General features: G+C 41.2%; 1 protein-coding gene across 1 annotated transcript in view; it reads left to right on the top strand.

The window, feature by feature from the left end:
* cac (calcium voltage-gated channel subunit cacophony) overlaps nt 1–27,748 on the top strand; it is a 2,326,612-nt gene that overhangs the window by 1,984,589 nt on the left and 314,275 nt on the right. Inside the window, exons 39-40 of the mRNA XM_080268748.1 lie at nt 20,863–21,016; nt 21,235–21,362. Coding sequence (XP_080124874.1) covers nt 20,863–21,016; nt 21,235–21,362 — 282 coding nt within the window. The remainder of the gene's footprint in view (nt 1–20,862; nt 21,017–21,234; nt 21,363–27,748) is intronic.

The following is a 27,748-nucleotide window of genomic DNA, read 5'->3' on the forward strand; positions in this document are numbered from 1 at the left end:
AAGCTGAGCGCACTCCAGGAACACCTAGAGTTCGTTCTCAACTACCTGGAACACCCGGACTGCGACAGGGAGATGGGGCCCTTTGGACTTGTGGAGGAAGTGCCTGCTTTAAGGCAGCGCATCATCAATCGTCAGAATCATCGGTCCTTGTGTCAATCAATGATTGACAGTTTTTTCAGGCCCGTGACTCCCGCTGTGCCCAGCCCTGGCTCCACTCCGTTGCTTCCCCAAGACAGGCCCTCATGCTCCGAGCACATCAGCCACGGTGGAGTTACCGCTCGACGTGAGTTTGCGTCTATCTTCAGAGTCGTCTGCAGTGGGTACGCCACCACCACGACCCAGCGACGCACCCCTAGGTCACCTGCCAGTGATACTCTCGGACTCTGACAGTGATTAAACAGCAAGAACTTCTCCACTAGACCACACGGGAATTTACAGTGTTGTGCAGTGAAAAAAACAGTGTGTTGTGTTAAGGATTTACAGTTGTGAGTGAGAAGACAAGTTTTGAACAAAATTTAACGTAAATAGACTTGTTTGTTTTTGCTTTAGAAAATGGTTAGAAGAGTGGGAAAAGTTAAAGTGCAGAGTGCAACACTTAGTAAGTTACAATGGAGCATAAGTTAGACAAGAGTGCACACTGTGAAGAGAACGGACTTCTGAGTGCGATTGGCTAAGTTCAGTGCAAGACTTCATGAACAGTGTACTGCAAGTGCTTCAGGAAATCCTTCTTACTGTCAGAGTCCGAGAAGAGGCGGTTATTCATCGAGATGGCCATGGACTTGCTGTAAGTAGGCAGAATGTTTCATACTGTACTTTTTTCCATACTATACTTACCTCAAACACCTCATTTCACTCTTTAATGTTCTTTATTGGTGTGAATAGGGTGTTAGGAGCTATGCATGTGCAGTTGGTAGGTGTTTTTCTGAGTTAGGCTAGGTTAGGCTCCATAAGTACCAGTCCAGGAGCCAGGGACTTGTAAGTACCCAGAATGTTGAATATTGTATGAACCTACCTCAAAAACCTCTTTTTATGGTTCTTTTGCATTTATTTCAGTCTTTTATGTGCCTTATTGGTGTGAATTGGGTCTTAAATAGGTGCTATGCATGTCCAGAGGGAGTTGTATAGGTGTTTCTCTGAGTTAGGGTCCATAAGTACAAGTCCATAAGCTGAGGCCCAATATCCAGACAGGACCACTATCCGGACCTGCCTATGGCTCTATTACGTCGGATATTGGAGGGATTACTGTATATATGTATACTGTATATATCATCATCATCATCCATTACATGTCTACTACTGAACAAAGGCCTCCCCCAACCTTCTCCATGAATTTCTTGACTGAGCCAATCTTTGCCCCTTTTTCCTTGCTAATTTCTCTATCTCATCCCTCCACTTCCTGTCTGGCCTTTTTCTGCTAAACATGCAGTCTCTTGATGTCCAGTCAGTCAACCTCTTGCTCCATCGATTATCCCTTATTCTTGCTACATGGCCTGCCCACCTCCATTTCTGTTCTTTTATAACTTCTGTAATATCTTTGACTTTAGTCTGCTCTCTTACCCAAGTTGATCTTTTCCTGTCTCTTAAAGTTATTCCCAACATTAACCTTTCCATTGCTCTTTGAGATCGAATTAGTTTATTTTCCATCGATTTTGTCAGTTTCCAAGTCTCACAACCATTCGTCATAGCTGGAATTATACATTCGTTATATACTTTTCGTTTCATACAAACTGACAAGCAGCTTTTCATATTGTCCCTATGTTTACCGAAAGCTTTCCATCCAGTTGTAATGCGTCTATTTATTTCGTTATTATTATCTTTCTTTAATTTTAGTATTTGTCCCAGGTAATTGTATTCCTCGACTTCTTCAAGAATTTCTCCACTTATTCTGATGATGCTCTTTGGGGTTTGATGATTAAACATTACTTTAGTTTTACTCCGGTTCATTTTCAGCCCTACTTTGAGACTTCTGTTCAGGTCATTTAACATTTCTTGGAATGTCTCTGCTGTTTCTGAGATTAGGACAATGTCATCTGCAAATCTTAAATGGTTTAGCTTTTCTCCATCTATGTTCACTCCTTTGTTTTCCCAGTCTAGCTTTCTGAAAATACTTTCTAGGCATGCTGTAAATAACTTTGGTGAAATTGTATCTCCCTGATGCACACTCTTCTCAATCTTAATGTTCTTTGAGTCCTTATGTAATTTAATTGTAGCAGTTCCCTGTTCATATATGTTTTCGAGCAGTTTTACAATGTTTTCATTAACCCCTTGTTCTCACAATGAATTTATAATTGCTATGTGCTCCACTGAGTCGAAAGCCTTTTCATAATCAGCATAACCTAAGCACAGTGGTTTATTATATTCTGTAGTTTTCTCAGTTAGTTGATTCGTTGTGTGTAGATGATCAATAGTCCAGTACCTGCTTCGGAATCCTGCCTGTTCACGAGGTTGGTTTTCCTCCAAATTTGTAGTCATTCTGTTTGTAAGGACTTTAGTGAAGACGTTGTAAATGACTGATAGCAAGCTAATGGGTCGATAGTTACTAAGGTCTTTTGAGTCACCTTTTTTGTAAAGTAAAACAACTATTGCATTACACCATGTTTTGGGAATTTTCTTCCTTTTTATACATTGAGTAAATAGGTGAGCAAGCCTAGTTTGTACTTCTACTCCAGCATCCAACAGTAAATCTGCTACTATTCCATCTTCTCCTGGAGCCTTCCCTCTTTTCATATTTTTGAGAGAATTATTTACTTCATCTGGTGTTACCTCAGGTATTTCACTTGTGTCAACTGAAAAGTTAGCTGTTGATACTGCTGTCTTTGATGCTTACAGTTCTTTGTAAAATTCTTCAACTCTCTTCAACATCTTATCTCTGCATTTAATGATTTCACCTTTTTTGTCTTTTAGTGATGTAATTTGTTGCTTTCCAAGTGCCATTTTACTTCGGACCTGTTTCAGACTTTTTCCTTTTTTGATGGTTTCTTTGATTTGATCCATGTTTCTCTTTCTTTTTTCTTCTCTTTGTCTTTTGTTGATAAGCTTATTTAATTCCGCTCTTTCTGTTTCATCTTTCTTTGTTTTTACTTTCATTTCCTTTCTTTTTCTCATAAGGTCAAGTGTCTTTTCTGAATACTTCTTGGCTTTGGTTGTATTAGGTTTTCCTACTACCTCCGCTGATTCTTTTAGCACTTTTGTTATTCTGTCATTCAGCTCATCAGTGTTACATTCAGCATTACTGAGAGCCTGAAATCTGTTCCTTATTTCCAACTGAAAGGCTACTTTGTTTTCGTTTACTTTTATTGGGCATATCTTTTTATCTTTGATCATCTTCTTTCTTTCACTTTTGAAATTGAATCTTGCTGTGCAACCCACCATCCTATGGTCACTTCTGACATTTACTTTGTTGATAACTGTGACATTTGTGATCGTGTTATTCTTATTTGCTATAATGAAGTCGATTTCATTCTTTGTTTCTCCATTTGGGCTTCTCCAGGTCCACTTTCTCCCTGTTCCTTTGTGAAAGAATGTGTTAATTATTCTCATGTTAAACATTTCTGCAGTGTTTACCAGCATTTCTCCTCTTTCGTTCCTTTCTCCCACTCCAAATTTTCCCATACATGCTTCTCCATTTTTTGATTTTCCAATTTCTGCATTGAAGTCTCCCATGAGTATAGTATAGGTGGTCTTTTTCTCTTCCATAATCTGGGAGATGTCATCATAGAATGTTTCAATTTCTTCATCTGAGCTCTGAGAAGTTGGTGCATATACTTGTATGTATATATATATATATATATATATATATATATATATATATGGAGCCTCTGTGGTACAGTGGTAGAGTGTGTGTTTCGTACACGGGTGAACCAGGGTTCGTGCCTCACCAGGGTAATAAACTTTGGGAGTGTTCACCCGGCCACATATTGCATTGGTGGACACAAGGGGTGCTGTGGTTGAACCAGTGTTGCTTACTATAAAGTATGCTTGCACCCAATCGGCTTGCGCGGACCAATTACACTTGGTTCACAGACTACACACACATCCAAAGCCACTCCAACACTACAATTACACTTACAAGCACTTCTCACCCTACATACAATCTCTACTAGACAGCCTAAGCCACTTGGTAGAGATACATTGGCTGTATCGTCTCGACTTTGGTCGGGATAGGCCGGTCCTGCAGTGGATACTCAAATGGCTGATGATGATGATGATGATATATATTTATATATATGTACGTATATATACAGTGAAATCTCAAATTTCAACAGTTTAGAATTCGATGAATCAAATTTCGATTCCTTTTCAAGTGGTCTGCCTACCTCATGTTTCGATGCAAAGTCATGCATTTCGATGCTCTCAGGGCCCGACTCCAACCAAAACAAACCGTGCGCAAGGTGATGTTCTATTGTCTGCAGCCATCTTGGAACTGTCCTGCCCTCTACAGCCAAGCACCGCAATTTCAGCCTTTACCTTCCACGTGTGGGTGTGCATTTCACTGCAATTTCGTTGTGTTTTAGTTGTATTTTCGTTACAACTTACATGTTTCAAGATGGCAAGCAAGAGTGGTCCTTCAGGTAGCAGTGGTAATGAACAAGAACAGCCTGGCACCTCTAAGTCTTCAGAGCCAAAGAAGAAAAGGGAGTACAGGAAAGGGCAGAAATACACCAAGTATACACTTGCTGACAAGGTGAAAATCCTGGAGTACCTGGACGAAGGTTTGACTGCTGTTGAGATCCGCCGCCTTACGGGAGCACCTGAGAGCACAATTCGTACCCTCAGGCTAAGGTTAGTACTGTACTGTACTGTACAGTGTGCTGTAACTACTGTAATAAAAACTGTGACAGGATACTGACAAACTGTAACAAATTTTGCTGTATTCTACACTACAGTACAGTATGGCAATACAGTGCTGAACTACGGTTACTTAACCACATTTATAAAGTTCATAAAGTTTACAGGGAGTGTGGGCAAAAAATTATGATTTAACGTAGTGAGGTTGGAAGGCCCTGGACCCAAATTGATTTTTCCCATAAGAAGTTCAGTTTAAATTTCGATGTTTTGAATTTTGATGCAGTTTTTTGGTACATATGTCCATTGAAATTTGAAATTTCAATGTACATATATATATATATATATATATATATATATATATATATATATATATATATATATATATATATATATATATATATATATATATATATATATATATATATATACTGTATATATATACTGTATATATATATATATATATATATATATATATATATATATATATATATATATATATATATATATATATATATATATATATATATATATATATATATATATATATATATTTACTGTATATATACAGTAAACTCTCTGTGATTCAAACCCGAATCATTCGGAAATCGGTTAATAGGAGCCCCCACAAACTCCTGAAAGTTGCCAGTGTTCACTGGGTCACGAAATTGTGTGGGGTCACTACCCACTCAGAGCTGATATACCTTCCTTTTAAAAAATTTCTGTCGGGATTATTATTCATGCATAAAGCATTACACCAGTATTATATTCATTGTAGATATTTTACTGATGCTCTAAATGAGATTTACATGGAAAAGTTCTCCATGGAGTTTACTAAAAAGCATGAAAGCTTATTGTGTGTTTTTGCATTTAGCAAATTTTTACCGAGTGTTATGAATCTCAGTTGTTGGAAAAATATCTCATACAGTTTTCAGTGATCTTAATCTTTCATCTGGCAAATCTTGACATGATTCTATCCATTATACACTTTGTAATAATAAGAATTGTATGGAAAAATCTTACGGGGCCGAGATCAGCTGACCCGAATTTTTAAAGGCATGATATTCCTTTTGCTTTGAGAGAATGTCTCAATTCTGCTACAGTCTTTTTTTCCACATATATTTTACTTGCGCAGTGGACCATGACACTATATTTTCCGGAATCATTGGGTAATTTCAAAAGGCGCGGGAGTCAGGTGTGGTGTATTACACACCATCAGTGCCACCATGAGCCCCTGGCGGCGTGTGCACAAACTACGCCACGCTACCCATAAGAAAGCGACTCCATATGAGCTCAGTGGGTTCATGCGATCTTCAATTGTTTAAGTACCATTTTTCCTTTATTTCTTATGTAAGATACACTTTCTTTATACTCATTTACAATTTTTCCATACAGATGTACATTCACCAACCAAAAAAATGACTTTGATCAATACTCAGGCAACATAATAATCGCAGGTAGACTGTTCCTAAACTGAGATGGGTGCAACCTTCCATTTCTATTATATTTTGATAAAGAAGCCATTTTTTCTTCAGTATTATATATGCATAAATAAAAAAGTATCCTATTTTCAGTAAAGTAACACAAAAATTGTATAAGAAAGGGTAATTCAAGTTAACCTCACTTTTGCATTTTACATTATCTGGTGAGCGGTGGCATCTTTTTCCAGTTTGTGGGGGCACCTATTCGGATCTTTTTCGACCACCAGACAAATAATTTTAATTTGGATAGAAATTCAAATTAAGTGAGACAAGTCCGAAAAGGGTTCCAGTGATAAGTGGATGTGAACAGTTTTTGCAGTGTTAAGTGTAGAAATAAATGTAATTTTTAAGAACTGTACAGTACCCTCGGTACAGTTAAGTGTACTGTACTCTACTATTGTGTTGCAAGACTTCATTATCTAGGTAAACCAGATGAATAGGGATAATTGTGATATTATAAGTGAGCAATGTGTGAAGAATGATGAAAGAATGGTAGTGGTGAACAGTGAGGATATTAAAGATACATGGAGAGAGCATTATAGCCAGTTGTTGAATGAGGAGTTTGACTGGGACAGGGAAGGTTTGGAGCCAGCAGATCCAGTGTTTGGCCTTTGGCCTTTGATTGATGCTGCTATTATGAGTGAGGCAATAGGTAGGATGAAAGTGGGGAAGGCAGCAGGTGTGTCTGGGTTGATTGCCGAAATGTTGAAGGCCTCAGGAGATATAGGGGTGAGATTAGTCACTGACCTGATAAATATGATTATTTATGAGTGTGTTGTCCCAGATGATTGGCTGAAGAGTGCAATTGTAAATGTGTATAAAGGGAAGTGTGATGCTCTGGAAATAGGAAATTATAGAGGTACAGTATAAAGCTTTTAGATCAGATAGTGAAGGTAATGAAGAGAGTTTTACAAGGCATGATTAAAGAAAGAGTGAATATTGATGAGATGCAGTTTGGGTTTATGCCAGGTAAGGGGAACACTGATGCCATATTCATTGTTTGACAGCTTCAGAAAAAATATATTGGTAAGAAAAGGGATCTGTATTTTGTTTTTGTTGATTTGGAAAAGGCCTTTGACAGTCCCTAGAGAGGTGGTGAAGTGGGCAATGAGAAAGCTTGGCTTGGAGGAGTGGCTGGTTAGGGTGGTTATGGCTGTGTATGTGGGTGCTCGCACCCAGGTAAGAGTGAATGGAGAATTGAGTGATGAGTTTTCCGTGAATGTTGGTGTGCATCAGGGGTCAGTTTTTAGTCCCATGTTGTTTATCATGGTACTTGAAGCCCTCTCACATGACTTCAGAAACGAACTCCCGTGGGAGGTGTTGTATGCTGTTGATTTGGTGTTGATTGCAGAGAACAAAAGGGAGGCAGAGGAAAGATTTAGGAAGTGGAGAGATGGTATGGGGTGCTAGGGCTTAAGGGTAAATGCAGATAAAACAGAAGTGATGATATCTAGGGTTGTTGGCGGTACTGTCTACGATGAGGGCGAGTGGCCATGTGCAGTTTGCCACAAGGGAGTGGGTGTAACTCCATCTTGTGTGGTGTTTGCGATAAATGAGTGCACAAGAGATGTGTGGTATCAGAGGTGGACTGCGAGATAATGCTGCATTTATGTGTACGGCATGTCGGGGAGAGCAGGTGGAAATTGTCAGGCATGAAAGGATTGAACTTGCTGGTGAATCTCTTCAGTGTGTGGAAGAGTTTTGTTATTTGGGAGACATGTTGTGTGCTGGAGGTGGGGCTGGAGCTAGCTCTGTGGCTAGGGTGAGAAGTGGTTGCCTCTCCTGACATTGAGAGCACTCTCCTTACGTGCTAAGGGGTCTTTGTATTCAGCATGTGTTAGGAGTGTAATGCTGTATGGTAGTGAGACCTGGGCAGTAAAGGAAGAGGATATTTGCAGGCTCAGATGTACAGAAATGACAATGATTAGGTGGATGTGTAGTGCGTCCCGGCGTGCAAGGTCTAGGGGGGCTGAGTTTACAATGGAAGAGTTGAGAGGTAGGATGGGACTGGAGTATATTGGTGTGGTGATGAGGAGAGGTAGATTGAGATGGTTTGGACATGTGGAGAGGATGGGGGATGATAATTGTTTGAGGAAGGTGAGAAATGTTAATATTGGTGATGGGGTTATGAGGAGTAGAATAAGAAAGACATGGGATGAGGTCATTAAGTGTGACCTCAGGGTTAAGAGACTGAACAGGGAGGCTGCAATAAATCATGCAGCATGGAGAGCTGCCATTAGGTGACCAAGGCCGATGCATGCAAGCGTGTTGGAGCCTTTAAAAATGAAACAAAATGATACCCTGTACTGAAACTCGCACGGAACACGTGGGTTTCGTTCCTACCGTGCTGTGTTAGGTGCGAAATCGCGTATATTTAAACTACTCTGTATTTTGCTCCCTAGACCCCCCAAATGTGTTGTTTTGCTGTTATCTGTCACTGGTAATCACTAGAATGCACTTTAAGTGGTTAGAAGGTTTATTTAATGTTATAACTTACAAATACAGTACTCCACAGCAAAACTTCAGCACACAAATACTGTACGTAAACACAAGGAAACATTCCGACGCCGATCATAGGTAATCATATAAATCAGGTTAACTGGTACCAGGGCTTTATTTAATGCTTTATCTTTTTTGAGTGCTTTAACTTACAAGTACATACCAGAACAGTACATATTTAACTTAGAAATGCAGTACTGTGGAAAAGCTGTACAGCAAGTCTTTAACGAACAAACAAAAAAGGCAATATTCCGACGCCGATCATGGGTAATCATATAAAGCAGGTTAACTGGTTACAAGGCTTTATTTAATGCTTTAATTGCTTACAAGTACATACCAGAACAGTAAATATTTAACTTACAAATACAGTACTGTTGAAAAGCAGTACAGTAAGAGTTTAACGAATAAAAAAAAAAGGCAATATTCCGAGGCCGATCATGGGTAATCATATAATTCGGGTTAATTGGTTACAAGGCTTTATTTAATGATTTAACTTTATTTAAGTGCTTACAAGTACAGTACATACGAGAACAGTAAATATTTAACTTACAAATACTGTACAGTACTGTGGAAAAAACGAACAAATAAAAAAGGCAATATTCTGACACCTATCAGGTAAACTGGTTATAAGACTTTATTTCTTGCTTTAACGTTATTTAATAGTACTTTAAGTTGCACATAAACTTACCAGAACAGTACAGTACTGTAAATATTTAACTTACAAATACTGTGTTACTGTACTCGGGAATGTCTCACTCACTGAATAATTTCCCGCCTAGATCGTCACGTAATCAAAACAAACCGCACGCTGCGGTGACTTTCGAGGATTTGATCTTTCAAAGGCCCCTTCTGCGTTAATTTGTAGTTTTCATAATGGTTCTTTAATCTTACGTTGTCTTATATGTATCCCAGCCCTTACCGTGTATAATTGCGAGCGCGTTCCGTGAGATCGTGTTCCTTGCGAGTTACCTGTATACTGTACATATATATATATATATATATATATATATATATCTATATATATATATATATATATATATATAGATATATATATATATATGTATATATATATATATATATATATATATATATATATATATATATATATATATATATTATGTAGTGGTAGGTGGGGGCGCTCGCCATCCACTCACCATTGTAGTGCTGCTTTCGGCTGTCTGCCCTTTCCTCTCCTCCATCCTTCTTTCCTTCCATCCTCTTCTATCTTCCTTTCCTTCATTCTTTCCTTGTCCTTCTTCATATGGGTGACTTTACACTCCCTCTTGTGTCTTTCTTTCCTTCATTCTTTCCTCTTCCTTCTGCCTGTGGGTGACTGTACACTGAGTGACAAGCCAAATGGTTTCCTTTACACCAGGAAACCATTAACTATGCTGGGTGGTAACCATAGAACCAAATTTTGGCGCCTGGTGGTTTTGTGGGTAATTATTGCGCTCCAATTGGATTCAGCTGGTGAAGGTTTATATCCAAGGGGTGGTTGGGGTTGATTGCTCATGTAATGCCACTTAGGGATGAGTGAGGCTGGTCACTCTCATCTTAAATGTCGGGACCAACTGCCTAGCCCTGGGCTCCTATGCTTCTCATGGGGCAATGTAGGATTGGATGATGGATGGATGGATGGATTATGTATATATGTATTATGCATATACTTCATGGTTAACTACCCGTACAGGCATCCTCTGATATCTGAACAACTGATATCCAAAAATTTTGCTCCTCTGAATTGCCCTTTTTTTTTTTTTTTTTTTTTTTTTTTTTTTTTTTTTGCATCATACCTCAGTATTCAAATCAGTATTCTTGTTTGTCCAGATTCCCAGTAACTGTGAAATTCTATATGAAATTTATCCTTTCGGCAGTAACCAGCCCATTCAGAAGTGTAGTGTTACCGATTCCAAGCCACAGATTCCACTAAATATGCTCTCAAAGTTGCTAGACTGTGATTAACCGTTAAACCCCGATCATATTTTCACCCGCCTTCCTGCTCACCCGGGCATAATCGCCAAAATTTTCCTACTTTTAAAAAATTCACCACAAAAAAAAAAAAAAACTACTTAACCTAGAATAAAAAACTAGGTGTCAAATGAAAGTACTAACCTCCGGCTTTTTAAAAGAGGTCGAAGTTGAGGGGCCAGGTTTGTCAGTCGAAAGTGGCACGGTGGGAGTGGCGGGCTGGGAGAGCGACAGTGCGATATGTTCACTTATCTATAGTCAAAGGGTGACTGACTGTGTCAAGCATGGCTGCATGGGTGGTGGTATATGGAAACAGTGAGGGTGGCAACATCGTGTGACAGCGTGATCCTGCCACTCCTATGCCCGGGTATTTTGAAATTTGCTTGGACGACATATGTCGTCACCCGGGGTGGGGGACTTTTTACATAATGACGACATATGTCGTCACCCGGGGTTAAGGGGTTAAATACAAAAACCTTCTGAAGGTCACAAGAATACAGTAAAACCTCGATATAACGGACTTCAATATAGCGGACTTCACTTTTATCGGACTCGAGGAGCCAAGTGGACTAAATTCTTATGCATCAGGAAAAGTCCAATAAAGCCAGAAGCAATCCTTTCTTTGAATAAATGATTAAACAAACAGACGGAGGAGATACCATAACATCTGTCCCTCCTCTCTCTCCTCCACCATACCTTCCCTTCCTCCTCGTCCCCTCTCCGGTGAGAGAGAGAGAGAGAGAGAGAAGGTATAACTGAAAATGAAAATGAAAGTAACCGTGAACATGAGTGTAACAGTGAGGGTAAAAGAGAGCACACAAGTGAATATGGAATGTCAAAGTTAACAGAGAGAGAGAGAGAGAGAGAGAAAGAATAAATACAGAAATGACAAGTGGCGTTCCCTTGGCATAAACAAATGAGGGAGATAGGCATAACCTTGGTCCCTCCTCTCTCTCTATCCTTATATATTTCCTCCCCATCTCTCTGTCTCCGGGAGAGAATGAAAAAGTGAAGATTAGTGAAGGCATTGTGAAGGTGATAGTGAAGGTAGTGTGAATGCAAAAGTGTTAGTAAAAGTGAAGGTGAAAGTGAGGGCAAAAGTAAAGGTGAAAGTGAAGTCAAAAGTGAAAGTGAAGGTGGAAGGTGAAAGTAAAAGTGAATGTCAGAGTGAAGGTGAAGATGGAAGGTGAAAGTGAAGGTGAGGGTGAAAGTAAACGTGAAAGTGAAAGTGAAGGTGAAAGTGAAGTAGAAAGTGACAGTGAAGGTAAAAGGTGAAAGCGAGGGTGAATGTGTAGGTGAAAGTGAGGGTGAAAATGAAGGTGAAAGTGAGGGTGAGTGAAGGTGAAAATGAGGGTGAAAGTGAAGGTGAGGGTGGAAGGAAACGTGAATTGAAAGTGAATGTGAAAATGAAGGTGAAGTCAAAAGTGAAGGTGAAAGGTGAAAGTGAGGATGAAAGTGAAGGTGAAAGTGAGGGTGAAAGTGAAGGAGAAAGTGAGGGTGAAAGTGAATATGAAAGTGAATGAAAACGAAGGTGAAAGTGAAGGTGAAAATGAATGTAAAAGTGAAGATGGTGAAAGTGAAGGTAAAAGTAAAGGCCAATGAGAAAGTGAAGGTGAAAGTGAAAGTGAAGGTGAAAATTAATGTAAAAGTGAAGATGAAGGTTAAAGTGAAGGTGAAAGAAAAGTTGAAAGTGAAAGTGAAGGTGAAAGAGTGTGAAAGTGAAAGTGAAGGTGTGAGTGGAGGTGGAGGTGAATGTGATGGTAAAAGAAGGGGAGGGCAAAAGTGAAGGTGAGTGAATAATTGGAAAGGTAAATGTGAAAATGAGAAAGTAAGGTTACAAGTGAAGGTGAAAGGGAAATTCAAAATGAGTGATAGTGAAAGTGAGTGTGAAGGTGAAAGTGAATGTGAAATGAACATGGAAGAGAATATGAAAGTGAATGTGAATGTCAGAGTGAACTGAAAGTGAAAGTAAAAATGAATGGGAAGGTGAAGATGAAGGTGACGACGAAGACAAAAATATGTGAAGTAAAATAGAAGTGCCCAGTGCGGGGGGAGAGAGAGAGAGAGAGAGAGAATAAATGCATGAATGACCAGCAAGCCTCTGTGCTTAACAAAAGGAGGAGGAAGTCCAGGGGGGGGGAGGCCTGATGTCGCTTTTATTGGACTTTCGCTTTTTTCGGACTGGCTTGGGCCCCAATTAGTTCGATATAGTGAGGTTTTACTGTATAGTATAAAATCTCATACAAAAACTGTAAGAATCTCCATAATATTATACAGTTAAATCTCTTGCCGGTTAATGCAGTTTTGTAAAAATCTCCATAATAGTATACAGCAAAATTTCTTGCCAGTTCTTGCCATTTTGTAAAAAATCTCCATAATACTGTGCAGCTGAATTTCTTGTCACAAAACATTTAAAACTGCTGCTAAATTGAAGTGATTGCCACTGAGCACTAAGCTGGTAACTCTTGACCATTGTAATTGTCTCAGTGGTGCTGTCATGTTCAGTTTTCCTTTGACATGTAGCCATGGTTGTTGTTTTACTGTATATTTTCCCCCGTCTGGCCCTGGTTCTTTGCTTCTCTGTGTGTTTACTTGATGTTGTGACTGTTTGGATATTGGATACTGTTTTAATATCTCCTCAGTTAGGTATTCAAGATGGTGGACCCATAATAGGTAGGGCTTCAGAATTAATGTTAGGTAAATGTTGTGTTACTGTACATTTTATGATGTGTGTTGCCTGTACATGATATTGTGTACCTTTGGGTATTCATTGTATGACTTGTGATGCAAGTACAGTCAGTCATCGAGTGACATGGATGATAGGGACTGGACAAGGACCATGCTGCTCAAACATGTGTTGCTAGACAATAGGTTTGCGTGTATAACAGTACAGTGTATTCTGGCGACTTTCCAAAACTCTAACTATTATCCCTTCTGACCACCCTGCCCCAAATAAATTACCCCCTACTTATACCCACCATCAGCTGAAACACTGCAAGCAATGTAACTATTGTAGTTAAGAACATGAATGGTAGTAAAGTAGTTAGGCTGGGTAAAAAAGTTAGGCTGGGTACCAGTGTGTTGTTGCTGCATAGCTCTGCGACAATATCTCCCCACCCCCCACCCCCAGTGTTGTTGTTGTTATTGTTGAGATGTTGCTGCTCCTGCACTTCCTTCTTTAATATCAAAGTTGAATCCTTCGAAGTCTAGAGCTGAAACAATGGAGCTGACCTTGTCATCTCGTGCAGTGGCATCATCAGGGTGTGAGTTGTTAGAGGTGGATATACCTTGCGGGGGTGGGGGGGGCCTTGCCGTCTGGCCTGGAAATAACACTTGATGAGCTGCTGTTGGTGAGCACTGACCCTGGCATTAAACAAGTTGGTGTAGGTCCTCAGTACATTCAAGACCATGGCCACACCAAGTCCATTCCTGGTTGGGGTCACTGTTGATGATTGCATGGGTAAGATTCTCAATCATCTAAACCACCTCCTGTAAAGTGCATGTGGGCGGCACTTTTGTAGGCTTGTCATCACCTGGGTCGTGTTCTTCTTGTCCTCCATGCTCCTTCTCCTCCAACTGTTCCAACATTTCCTCGGTGTCAGGCTGCAGGGTAAGGGAGATGAGCTTGTGAATGTCAGCCACATCCTCCAACTCAAAACCAGCCACTTGCCTTGCTGCCTCCACTGCCTGGCCAACCATTGCATTGACTGCTTGCAGCTCATCCTGCAATGCAAGCTTGTGGCCTGGCAAATCCTTTAACACATTGCGCCATACGTGGAAGATCATGGCATGGTTCACCTTCCATGCCTCAGCAAGAATGTCCACACTATTTTCAATGCTAAAACTTTTCCAGAATTGGAGGTTGGGCTTGGCCTGTCTCAAAAGTAGGAGATGCAGGAAGTGGTGGAGAATCTCTGGCAGTCTCTGGGATAGGCAGTGATGATTGTGGTGGTGGCAGTGGGGAGTCTGTATGGGACATCTCCAGGAGCTCCGTCTGGGTATCTGTCGCCATATCCAGCATCACAAACGTCCTCATCACATGCCGACTTAAAATAGCTGATGACCTCCCAGTCCAGTGGTTGAAGGAGAGAAGTGGAGTTTGGTGGCAAGAAAACCACCTTAAAGTTGGTAAGCGTGTCGATGTCAACTGACCAGGCACATTATCGAGCAAGAAGAGAATCTTGAAGTTGAGGTTCTTTTTACAACAAAACCCCTCAGTCTGTTTGACAAAACATTTGTTGAACCACTGAAGACTTGTGGCCCCCGACATCCACCCTTTTTATTACTCAACCAATGAACGTGCCCATATTATGGTATGTGCGGGGCCGTTTAAAGCGGTAAATCACAAAGGGTTTGAGCTTGCACATGCCAGATGCATTGCACATCAGGAGAACCGTGACCTGGTCCTTCAGTGCATTAAATTCGCTAGCACTTCTTTCCTTGTTGGCTTTTTTTTTTTTTTTTTTTTTTTTTGCATCATCTTTTAGTAGCTGCCTGTCTCTTCATCAGCATTGAGGATCTGGTCTGCAGTGTAACCCCCCCTCAGAGATGATCTTTCTTAAGAAGTAGGGGAACTCTAGGGTTGCAGTCATGTTGGAACTAGTGGCATCCCCAATTATCCTCATACTTTTCAACTTATTTCTTTCCGCAAAGACAACCACCCATAAGACGCTTTGAATGTAGGCGGATTAGGGATTTCAGTCGCTTGGTTACTTTAGCATAGTAAAGTCTCACCTTCTCTCATATCATGCTGCGATTGGTAGGGACGTTATTCTTTCGCTGGGGCTTCATGTACACGCAATGAGCTTCTCAGTCAGGTCCAGGACATTATGAAATTTCACTGCTGCCAGGTTCTCATCACCAGGGTTCCCTCACACAACCTTCCTTATCTTATTCCAGTCCTTCCAGGCCTTTCTGATGGTACTTTCATTCATGTCATACTTTTTTGCCATTTCTGCCTGCCTCTTTCCCTGCTCTAACTCCTTTACTATCTCAAATTTCTGGGCATATGTGAAAATGTGCCATTTTCTGGGTGGCTGAGGCTGATCACACAGCTTGAGTAAAGATTAGTGTCCTTGCTCAACACTCAAACAAAAAAAAATTCTGCTGCATGGTGCGGGTAGAACTCGGTGAGATGTGAGAAAGGACTGAGTATACGGGTTTGTGCCCAGGTCAGGTTCCTGGATGTGAGCCGGCTGATCATGATGAGTCTGGTGGGTGATGTCACCATGCGTGACTTTCAAACTGCGTCGCCAGGCCAGCTGCCACTTCCCACGCGAGCTCGAGATTTTCCCTGTGTTGATGATGACCTGTCACATTGTGCTGATTGTGTTAGAACAAAAATGTGTTACCCAACTGCACGTTACACAAGGATAGACTGTATAGTACTGCTATAAATGTAAGTTCATAATGAGTATACAGTATTATGACTATATATTGTACTTGGCAAGGGTTGACTAAAGTCACTCAAATATATACCTCTATAGCCACTTGACATAGCCTCATATAACCCATGTTATAACTGTCTCAGTATTAAAAAAATCACTCTTCAGACTAACCTTACTTAACCTACCCTTCGGATACCAAGGCTTGCCAGTACTTTATGATGGAAGTCCAAGAAAATATACGTGTTAATGTCGAGGCATTTGTACTTTCACTTTTAAGTAAGGTAATCAGCTGACAGTTGATGGTTCAAATGGTCAAATGTTTGTGAACCTCCAAACCACTCACATTAGTGTTGCCCACAACATAATTCACTACATTTGTCTGTGATTCATTTACTTATATATGAATCACAAACAAATGTGGAGACCATTATCAATCTCTCTTCATCATTTTGAGATGTCTAAATGTTTAGCAGGTGCATCTTCAGCCACCTTAAGCAAACAGATAGTCAGCTGACCTCTTCGAATGTACAGCTATATAATAGTGCTTGTTGCCATGCCAGTTGTACTTCACAGCACTGCAAACTGTATGTATATATATATATATATATATATATATATAGTTTTCGTTTTCGTTTTCGTTTTTAAAGGCTCCAACATGCTTGCATGTGTCGGCCTTGGTCACCTAATGGCGGCTCTCCACGCTGCACGATCCATTGCAGCCTCCCTGTTCAGTCCCTTAACCCTAAGGTCACACTTAATGACCTCGTCCCATGTCTTTCTCGGTCTACCCCTCATAACCCCACCCCCAATGTTAACACTTCTCACCTTCCTCACCCAGTTATCATAACCCATCCTCTCCACATGTCCAAACCACCTCAATCTACCTCTCCTCATCACAACACCAATACACTCCAGTCCCATCCTACCTCTCAACTCTTCCATTGTAAACCCAGCCCCTCCAGGCCTTGGACGCAGGGACGCACTGCACATCCACCTAATCATTGTCATTTCTGTACGTCTGAGCCGGCGAATATCTTCCTCCCTCAATGCCCAGGTCTCACTGCCATACAGCATTACACTCCTAACACATGCTGCATACAAAGACCCCTTAGCACGTAGGGAGAGCCCTCTCAATGTCAGGAGAGGCAAGAGCTCCCTGAACTTCTTCCAATCACTTCTCACCCTAGCCACAGAGCTAGCTCCAGCCCCACCTCCAGCACACAACATGTCTCCCAAATAACAAAACTCTTCCACACACTCAAGAGATTCACCTGCAAGTTCAATCCTTTCACGTCTGACAATCTCCACCTGCTCACCCCGGCACGCCGTACACATAAAATCAGATTTATCTCGCAGTCTACCTCTGATACCACTACATCTCTTATGCACCCATTTATCACACACACCTCACAAGATGGAATTACTTCCCATGCCCTTATGGCAAACTGCACATGGCCACTCTCCCTCATCTTTGACAGTACCACCACCAACCCTAGATATCATCACTTTTGTTTTATCTGCATTTACCCTTAAACCCTTTTGCCCCATACCATCTCTCCACTTCCTAAACCTTTCTTCCGCCTCCCTTTCATTCTCTGCAATCAACACCAAATCATCAGCATAAACAACTCCCACGGGAGTCCGTTTCTAAAGTCACGTGAAAGGGCTTCAAGTACCATGATAAACAACATGGGACTCAAGACCGACCCCTGATGCACACCAACATTCACAGAAAACTCATCATTCAAATCTCCATTCACTCTTACCTGGGTGTGAGCACCCACATACATGGCCATAACCACCCTAACCAGCCACTCCTCCAAGCCAAGCTTTCTCATTGGCCACTTCACCACCTCTCTAGGGACTCTGTCAAAGGCCTTTTCCAAATCAACAAAAACAAAATAAAGATCCCTTCTCCTACCAATATATTTTTCCTGAAGCTGTCGAACAATGAATATGGCATCAGTGATCCCCCTACCTGGCATAAACCCAAACTGCATCTCATCAATATTCACTCTTTCTCTAATCATACCTTCTAAAACTCTCTCCATTACCTTCATTATCAGATCTAAAAGCTTTATACCTCTATAATTTCCTCTTTCCAGGGCATCACCCTTCCCTTTATACACATTTACAATTACACTCTTCAGCCAATCATCTGGGACAACACACTCATAAATAATCCTATTTATCAGGTCAGTGACTAAACTCACCCCTATATCGCCTGAGGCCTTCAACATTTCGGCAGTCAACCTAGACACACCTGCTGCCTTCCCCACCCTTATCCTGCCTATTGCCTCACTCACAGTAGCAGTATCAATCAAAGGCCAAGGGCCAGACACTGGATCTGCTGGCTCCAAACCTTCCCTGTCCCAGTCAAACTCCTCATTCAACAACCGGTTATAATGCTCTCTCCATGCATCTTTAATATCCTCACTGTTCACCACTACCCTTCCTTCATCATTCTTCACACACTGCTCACCTATGATATCCCGATTATCCCTCTTCACCTGATCTGCCACCCTAAATAAATTTTTCCTTTCCTCATGATTTAGGTTATCAAGTAATTGTCTCTGTGACTCAGACTTTGCCCTGTATACCTCTCTTCTAGCCCTACGCTTGGCAGCCAAATATTCCTCTTTGCTACCACCCTTCTTCCATTCCTGGAAAAGCCTTCTTTTCTCCTTAATTGCAGCTTCTACATCCTCATCCCACCACCAAGTTACTTTATGTCTTGGTGGTCCTCTTGTCCAACCGCATGTTACATCAGTAACTCTCAAGAAATTGTTCTTGAGGGCTCTGTACTGTTCATTAACGCCTCTGTCTACAGCTCCCTGTTCAGCCACCACTCTCCTCAACTCGCTGTAGAAGGCATCCCTTACTGCTTGGTTTTTCAGCTTCCATATTTTCCTTCTAGGTACATAAGTCCTCTTTTTCATCACTTGTTCTTTAAGCACCACATCACAAATCAATAGTTTGTGCTGCTGCACACACTCCTCACTTCCTATAACTTTAACATCCCTCACTAACCTCCTGTCGGCCCTCCTAACCAGAAAATAATCTATCTGACTTCTATTTCCCCCAGACTCATACGTAATTAACCTACTGTCTCTTTTCCTAAAATATGTGTTGCACACAATCATGTCCGTTGCCTCCCCAAACTCAAGTATCCTTTCCCTTTCTGCATTCCTTAGACCATACGCACATCCCCCATGCACTCCTTCATAACCTTGTGCTGCTTCACCTACATGACCATTTAAGTCCCCTCCCAAAAAATCTATCTCATCATCCCGCATGCCACCCACTACACGTATTAAATCATCCCAAAATCTATCTTTCTCTGATTCATCCAATCCTGCCTGAGGAGCATATGCCGATATAATCGCAGCTATCTTTCTTCCCAACAGAATTTTCACTACCAATATCCTGTCGCTTACTCTCAAGTAACATATTCCACCCATTTCTCCGCAACCATCACACCAACACCTCCATATCCGTCTGCCCCCCCCCCCTGCCAAAACAACTTATAGCAACAGTCCTTCCCAACAATCTTTCTGGCTGATCCACCCCTGTACCGGACTTCCTCCAAACATGCCACATCCACCCACCTCCTACTGAATGCCTCAACGACTTCCCCTGCTCTTCCCCTCAAACTTCCCACATTGCATGAACCCACCCTCATCCCCATGGGTGATTTACTGTCCTCAGGCTTGCTTTGAAACTTATTTTGTTTTGTCATCTTCAGTATTAATAAAGGGGGGACAGACACTAGTTAGTACCCATAACTAGTGGTGGAAATACAAGAAAAAAATCATGGCAAGACAGCAGTACAGTACTTTCATATTTCTGAGTTAATCAGCTGACAGTTGAAGGTTCAGATGTTTGTTTCCTGCCACACTGCGTACCTAAGCAATTCCCACTACACAACTCACTACATGCACTCGTGACTCTGCTTGCTTATGTTGTATATACTTTCGCCGATATTATAACAATGATGGATAAAAGAAGAATGCATTAAAAAATAAATGTCGTTGTGAGTTAGATGCATCTGTGTCCCTCACGAAATGTAAAGGGGCTACTGTATGTTGTCTAGACATTCCGCATCCTGAGTTTCATCAGTTCTTGCATAATGGCCATTTAGTTCATCTTATTTCATTGTCATGCTAACATATTGGAAGGGTTCCTAATGGATCTTATGTTCTTCTTTGAATGTTGTGTTGTTTTTGTTTTAGGTATGGTGTTGCTGTAAGTGTTCAATGACTATATTATGATATGACATTTACTGGGGAGGTTTTAACAAGAGTCACATAAGAATTTTTGAACTTCATAAAATACATAGCATACTCAGTATCCAAAATTTCATCATCTGAAAGGACTTGAGTTGATGTACCCCTTTTGGATAATGGGAGTTTCCTTTATTTATTGTTTTTGTTGGGTATGAACCCTAATTAGCCTAGGTTTGGATATGAGGTAGATATAAATATCCTCCAAAAGGGTAAACTTTGGGATGTTTAGTAATAACCCATGTTATAAGCAACTTATACAGTGCTAAATCACTTAATGATAAGGTTTTTGGCAGTGCATCACCATCATTAAATGCGTGAGACCTGTGCAACATTCATCCCATATGTGTGTCTATGATGTCTCTATCCAGCACCTTACATCACTATTTTCATTCACCATTTTTCAGTCACTTAGTCTGACTTATTATGACTTCTCTGTGATTCTTTGTGATTTGGCAGGTGTGCAACAGGTGAAGCATGGCAGAGCATCATGTTGTCATGCATAAAGGGACGGGAATGCGATCCTGCAGTTCAAGCTGCTCCAGGAAAAACTTGTGGCTCCAACATCGCCTATGCATATTTCGTCTCTTTTATATTCCTCTGTTCCTTTCTTGTGAGTTCAACCAATTGGTAATTGTAGTGTTTCAGCTTTTATTGAAATAAAGTAAGCTCATGTAGCCTACTGTAGCAGGATTAGTAACTTGTTTGGTAATCACTGACATGAATAGTCATTAAAGCATGCTGTTCAGTATCTAAGTCATTAGCAGCAGTAAAACATTTATAATATACTTTGTAATTCCATTAATTTAATTTGTATTTTACTTAAACCAGATGCTGAACTTGTTTGTTGCTGTCATCATGGATAATTTTGATTACCTGACTCGAGACTCATCAATTCTCGGTGCTCACCACCTTGATGAGTTCATCCGAATATGGGCAGAGTATGACCCAAATGCCACGTGAGTAAGCTAGATGGATTGATGTTTTATGAATTATTTAGTATCTGAGTGGGTAATTCTAAAGATGATTAATATGATTTTTAGTTTCTGACTGAACATGAGCAGAGAGTACTTTCGTCCTCTAGGTGCACAAAGTATTTTCAGTGCAGTTCTGCCTTGTTGTCTCAGCTTTATGTGCCTTAGATATATAATTTTTGTCAAGGGTGACTTAAGATTAAATTACTTAAGGTTTTATATATATATATTATCATCATCATCAGCTGTTTGAGTGTCCACTGCACGACCGGCCTATCCTGACCGAAGTGGGGACGATACAGCCTATTTATCTCTGCCAAGTGGCTTAGGCTGTCTGGTAGAGATTGTATGTAGGATGAGAAGTGCTTGTAAGTGTGATTGTAATGTTGGAGTGGCTTTGGATGTGTGTGTAGTCTGTGAATCAAGTGTAATTGGCCCACAGAAGCTGACTAGGTGCAAGCATACTTTATAGTACGTGACAGTGGTTCAACCACAGCACCCTTTATATCCGCCAAAGCAGTACATGGCTGGATCCCAAAGTTTATTACCCTGACGGGGTGCAAACCCTCGTTCTTCCATGTATGAAAATACACGCTCTACCACTGTACCACGGAGGCTCCATATACAGTATATATATATATATATATACATACAGTTTGCTCGCACAGTGCGCGAGAGATTGGGCGGTCCATGACCTCGCGCAGTGTGAATTCAGGCACTGAGATTATGTAATCTTATGGGAAGAATTACATATGGGCGATACCCCCTCATACCTGGACCTTTTTTTTGGCCCTTAGAGACATAATAAAGGTCAAATTTTTCAGATATTGTACCACAGATATAGCAACAATAACAAAAACTTGGGCAATCACCTTAACAACAGTAGACAATAGGCCTGATGGACTTTTTTTTTTTTTTTTTTTTTTAAATATAAATAACAGAACGGAGGAAGGAAAAACAAATGAGTAAAAAAAAAAATAATCCATACACCAGATTACTGGTGTCCTCTGTTCATAAAATATCAGTATCAGTTAGACTTGAACAGTTGTGGGTTGAAATTTGGAGGGAAACAACCCTGGGGAAGCGAGTTCCAGAGAGATGCAGTTCGGATAATGAAAGAATTCTGATAGGCAGAAGTTCTGCAATATGGCTGAGTGACATTCCAGTCATGAGTGCTACCAGATGCCCATGTAGCACGAGGGAAGGCATGGAGAGGTGGCACCATGGACGCAACTTTGTCTGAGCATTTACCAAAAAAAATATCTGTAAAATAATGCAAGGGAGGCAACATTCTTTCTTACTTGCAGGGGAGGTAGTTTATATGTAATGGCAGGGTTGTTAATAATTCTAACAGCTTTGTTCTGAATTTTGTCTAGTTGTCTTAATGCAACCTCTCCACAACCATTCCACAAGGGTGAGCAATATTCAAGCTGAGAGCGCACATGACTTATAAATTATAGCTAACTGCTCATCGGCGAAGAAGTTATGGACTCTGTACAATAATCCAAGTTTCTTTGAGGCGGTTTATCAAGTGATCTGACATGAGAGGTCCAGCTGAGGGCACTGTTAAGTGAGACGCCAAGAATTTCAATACTTTTGGAGATGGGAATATTAGTAGCACTGAAGGTAATATACGAATCTGGCAATATCTGTCTATTAGTAAACTGTGTATATTTAGTTTTACTAATATAACAGGGGTTCCGAGGCGCTGCAACACATTTAGATTGTCCCTGCTGCCACCCCGGCCACACCACTCTTGGTTAACAGTTGCCAGTGTTGTATTATTCCAGGATTTGACAAAGAAATGTACAACCTGTTGAATGTTACATTTCTTCCAGAATGCAGCAACAGTCATTATGGTGTGGGTTGCAGGTATGCCAGGTGAAGCAGGTGAATCAGGTGGGGCTGTGGAGGTGGAGGGGGAGGCGGCAGGTGAGTCAGGTGGGGCAGTGGAGGAGGAGGGTACAGTTGCAGGCAAGTCAGGGGAAGTGGTGAGGGGAGGATCCTCCCTCTCCTCCTCACTACTGCTAACATCTTCACCAATTTCCTTCATCTCTTCTTGGTTGTTTGTTTCACTCCTCATCTTGTTATGGACGTATTGGCAGTATAACAACTTGGTATTCACGAATTGATCGTCATTTTTACAGAAACTGGGTATCTCTTCTAACTTACTGTTATTGCCGAAAATGTTATTGTCGAAGTTATTATTGGCAAGATCTTACTGTAGACTCCTCTTGAGCACCTTCCCCACGAGCCTCTAGGTCTCTATTGGCACGTTGTGTGGGGGGGGGAGGCCGTACTCATGGAAATGGCATTTTTGAGCCACTCCTTGCCTCTGCCTCACATTTTGTGAGGTAAACTTGCACATTCAAGGTTTTTGGTTATTATTTTTGGTCACTTGCACACAACGCGATTCACGCATTCTGAGCTCGTGCTGTAGGTGAGCGAACTGTATATATATATACACCCACTGCAAATTGACTTAGGACCCACACACAGAATTGCTCTGGGAGAGTTGTCTGTCTTTGCTTTGTGTTTCTACCTCTACCAAGTAAATTTTTTGGGTAAGAAGTAACTGGCAACTCCTCTGGTGTTGGTGGGAGGTGGTGAAACACTCAGCACATCAGTGCTTGCCCAGAAGTGAGAGTGGGAGTATATGTTCCCTTCGCTCCGAGCTTGCACCTCCCTCTTTTTTTGTATGCATTGCTGGTTGCCCAGTTATTTTCCTAGAGTTGAGTTGTCACGCCTGGAAAGTACTGCATGAGGGATGAGAGGGTCCGTATCATTGCTTGGAGGTAGGATAATGTCCCTATCAACTCGATTTGTGCACGTACTGGATGTGCAAAGTTGACCGTCAAGAAGATTCTTGATGCAGCATGTGGCTTGCCATCTGATGTCATACCAGAGCACAAGCACGGCGGTGGAAAGAAGAGGACGACTTCCAGAGGTACAGATACATTTCTGAAGAGGGAAGTAATCAAGAATCTTTGACTGACAGCAGCAGAATTGAAGAGAATGCATCCCCAGCTGTTACAAGACGTCTCAATTCGAACTGTCCAACACAACTTGCAGAAGGAGCTGGGTTTGCCAAGCTGAACCACAGCCAAGAAACCACTTCTCACTGACTGCTTGAAGAAGCAGTTCATTCATTTTGCCAAGAAGTATGCACACTGGACATCGGATGAGTGGAGAAATGTTATGTTTTCCGATGAAAGCATGTTTCAAGTGTTCCAGGTGCGTTCTGCCAAGGTTTGTTGCCTTGCCTCCCATAGTCGATATGACCCTGGTTACATGGTGCTGACTGTTAAGCACTCACAATCAGTAATGGTATGGGGGGGGGGGGAAGGGGAGGCATCTACTTTCTTCCTAAGAACTTGATGATGAATGGTGACCGGTACATTCAAGTTCTGAAAGATCATTTGTTAAATTTTTTTGCTATTCGTGGGTGCGACTTTTCATGCACGATTCAGCTCCATGTCACAAGTCAAAGAAGGTGACAAAATAGCTTCAGAATAATCGGATTGATGTCCTCGACTGGCCTGGCAACAGTCCAGATCTAAATCCGATGGAAAACTACTGGGCAAAGATAAAGAAAAGCATGGCAGAGAAGAAGACACCCAATCTGGACAACCTGAAGACTGAACTGACAAATGTTTTGTGCAAAGAAATGGCCATAGATTACTTTAGAGATATAAGTAATTCCATGCCAAAATGCAACCAACTGGTCCTGAAAGACAAGGGAAATGTGATTTCATATTAATGAATGGCATTTCATGAACGAACATTGTGATATAGTATGATTTCTGTGTTTTTTAATACCTTGTGGGGGAGGACCTAAGTCAATTTGTGGTAGCTGTATATATATATTTATATATATATATATATATATATGTTTAGAGAGAGAGAGAGAGAGAGAGAGAGAGACTGTTCCCAATCTTATGAGCTAATTGGCAGCAAGGATTTTGCTCATTAGCTGAATTCTTATAAAACGAAGTGAAGAACTTATGGGAAAAATAAGGTTAGGGAGCATGGCCTCTGAGCAACCTCCCCCAAAACCACCAAAACTGACTTTCTGATAATTAAGCCGGAATAAGGGGTTAATACAAGAGAGGGTAATACACCTGACAGCATTAGAAAATGGAAGAAAAACATATTCATTACGCAGTTGGATGTCTTACTTGGGTTCAAGTGTCTTCTGTGACGTATGCCAGCTATGCTCCACCACCGCTCGGCTGGCTCGTTTCCTCTCTCCGAGGCCTGAGAGGGTGTGGTGGTGGGAGGCTGGTGAGAGAATCAAAGGCCCAACTCCTCCACAATGGAAAGTTTAGAAGACATGGTGATACAGTAATCCTGGGCATAGAAGAAAAAGCACACTTCAAGACTTACCTTGACTGGGCAAATTTGGCTGGAAGAATGTTCAGTGGGGCCTCACAGCTGGCAAATACATTAGCCTAAAAAAAAAAAATTGTGTCAGATGTGAAATCACCAGATCTGGGGCAAACTTAACAGGAGTCTTTTGTCACCCGAAAGTTACCCTATTTTACATATTTTTGTCCTTTTATCTCAAGGAAGCCAAATATAACTATACTAAACATCAACATACACATGTAAAGGATATAAAAACTCATCAGTATCAAGTTCAGGAGTGTATTACTGGCCAAAAGTGTGAGTTACTGGCTGATGAATAACTACTGGATGGCAGCCTATATTGCTGCCTCATCGTATCTCCCAAGGTTGCCATCTTACAATTGGAACAAATTCTGGCTGATAACTACCAAACACAAGAACCAGGCACAAAAATTAATCAGGGAAGGAGGTAGCTGTGGTCTGTGTGGTGGTGGCATACACAATGGCGTCATCGCAAGATGGCCTCCAAGTGCCTAGCTGGATACGCATGAAATTTCTCATGGCGAGCATCTGCCAGATGTGAGGCTACCTTGCCAGATGTGGGGCTTTGGGAGTTTCTAACCTGTAGCCAGATGTGAAACCGCCAGATAAAAAAAACGCCAGATGTGAGGCTCCACTGTTTATGAAGATAAGGCGGGAAGAGGCTTGCAGAGCTAGCGTGCAACTCATTTCCTAGCCACCGAAGTAAACACATCGGACAGCTGCGGCGCGATCTTCGTCTCGATTCTCATAAATGCAGAGATTTTTACCTGCTCAGTAAACAGGCGGTGGTGCAAATTCCAAGACCTCATATTAGCAAATTCTCGTTAGGCTATTGCTTGTTAACCGGGACTTGCCTCTATAGATATATATATATATATATATATATATATATATATATATATATACTTACTATATATCATCATCATCATCATCATCATCATCTGGACCTCCTTTCCCACCCTAGGGCAGGGTGAGGAGTAGCAATGTCCAGACAGGCCAAATTTGCCCAGTCCAATGGGCCACGCTTCCATTCACTCATCATTCAAGCCCCCGGAATCCTGGCTCTATTGGATACGTCAACAACATTCACTACGTTCTGTAGCTTCACACAAACGTATCCGACAGAGTCAATCCGGACACTGCCACATGAAAAAAGGGTGCCAAATCCTTGATTATGCACTTCTCACAACATTCATCCAGTCAGCTTGATCTCTTGTCAGTTCCATAGCCTCATCGACATCCAAACTTCACTTCCTCACACCCTCATCCACCGTATCCCTCCACCTTCTCCTTGGCCTACTGTGTCTCCTCCCTCCCTCAGATATGCTTAGTTGTACCCTTTTCACCACTCTATTGTTATCCATTCTCTCCACATGACCATACCATTTCAGCACACTCTCTTCAATTTTGGTGTCCACTGACTTCCTCACTCCACATCTTTCGCAAATCACATTATTTTGTATCCTATCCACCCTCTGTACTCCACATACATTCTTTAGCAGTCCCATCTCCACTTCTCTTGACTTTTCATTTTCATGCCACACCATAGTCTCACATTCATATGTTAAAATTGGCATTGACAATACTTCATTTAAGCCTCGTGTAGCTGCAACACTCAAACCTCTGTTTCTTATCAATGCCTTCGTAGCACCAGCTACTTTTCTTCCTTTTGTCACTATTTTCCACTTCTTTTGCACAAATCTCTTTTCTGTCACTGTACCCAGATATTTGAACTCTCTCACCAAATCCAGTCTCTCTCCATTCACTGTAACATTGCACTGGGAGTCACCTTCTCTCTCAATAACCATCACTTTACTCTTTTCTACATTTATTCTCAAGGCACGATGCTCACAGACATCAGCAAACCTCACCACTGGCCTATCAAGTTCTTTTTCGGTATTTGCAAGCAGTACTGCATCATCAGCATACAACAAATTTGAGATATTCCATCCATCACCATTCATTACCAATGCCATCCCCCT

This window comes from Coenobita brevimanus, chromosome 29 (genome assembly GCF_032717465.1).
Source record: "Coenobita brevimanus isolate Jiangsu-jjx chromosome 29, ASM3271746v2, whole genome shotgun sequence".
In the NCBI taxonomy this organism is placed as follows: domain Eukaryota; kingdom Metazoa; phylum Arthropoda; class Malacostraca; order Decapoda; family Coenobitidae; genus Coenobita; species Coenobita brevimanus.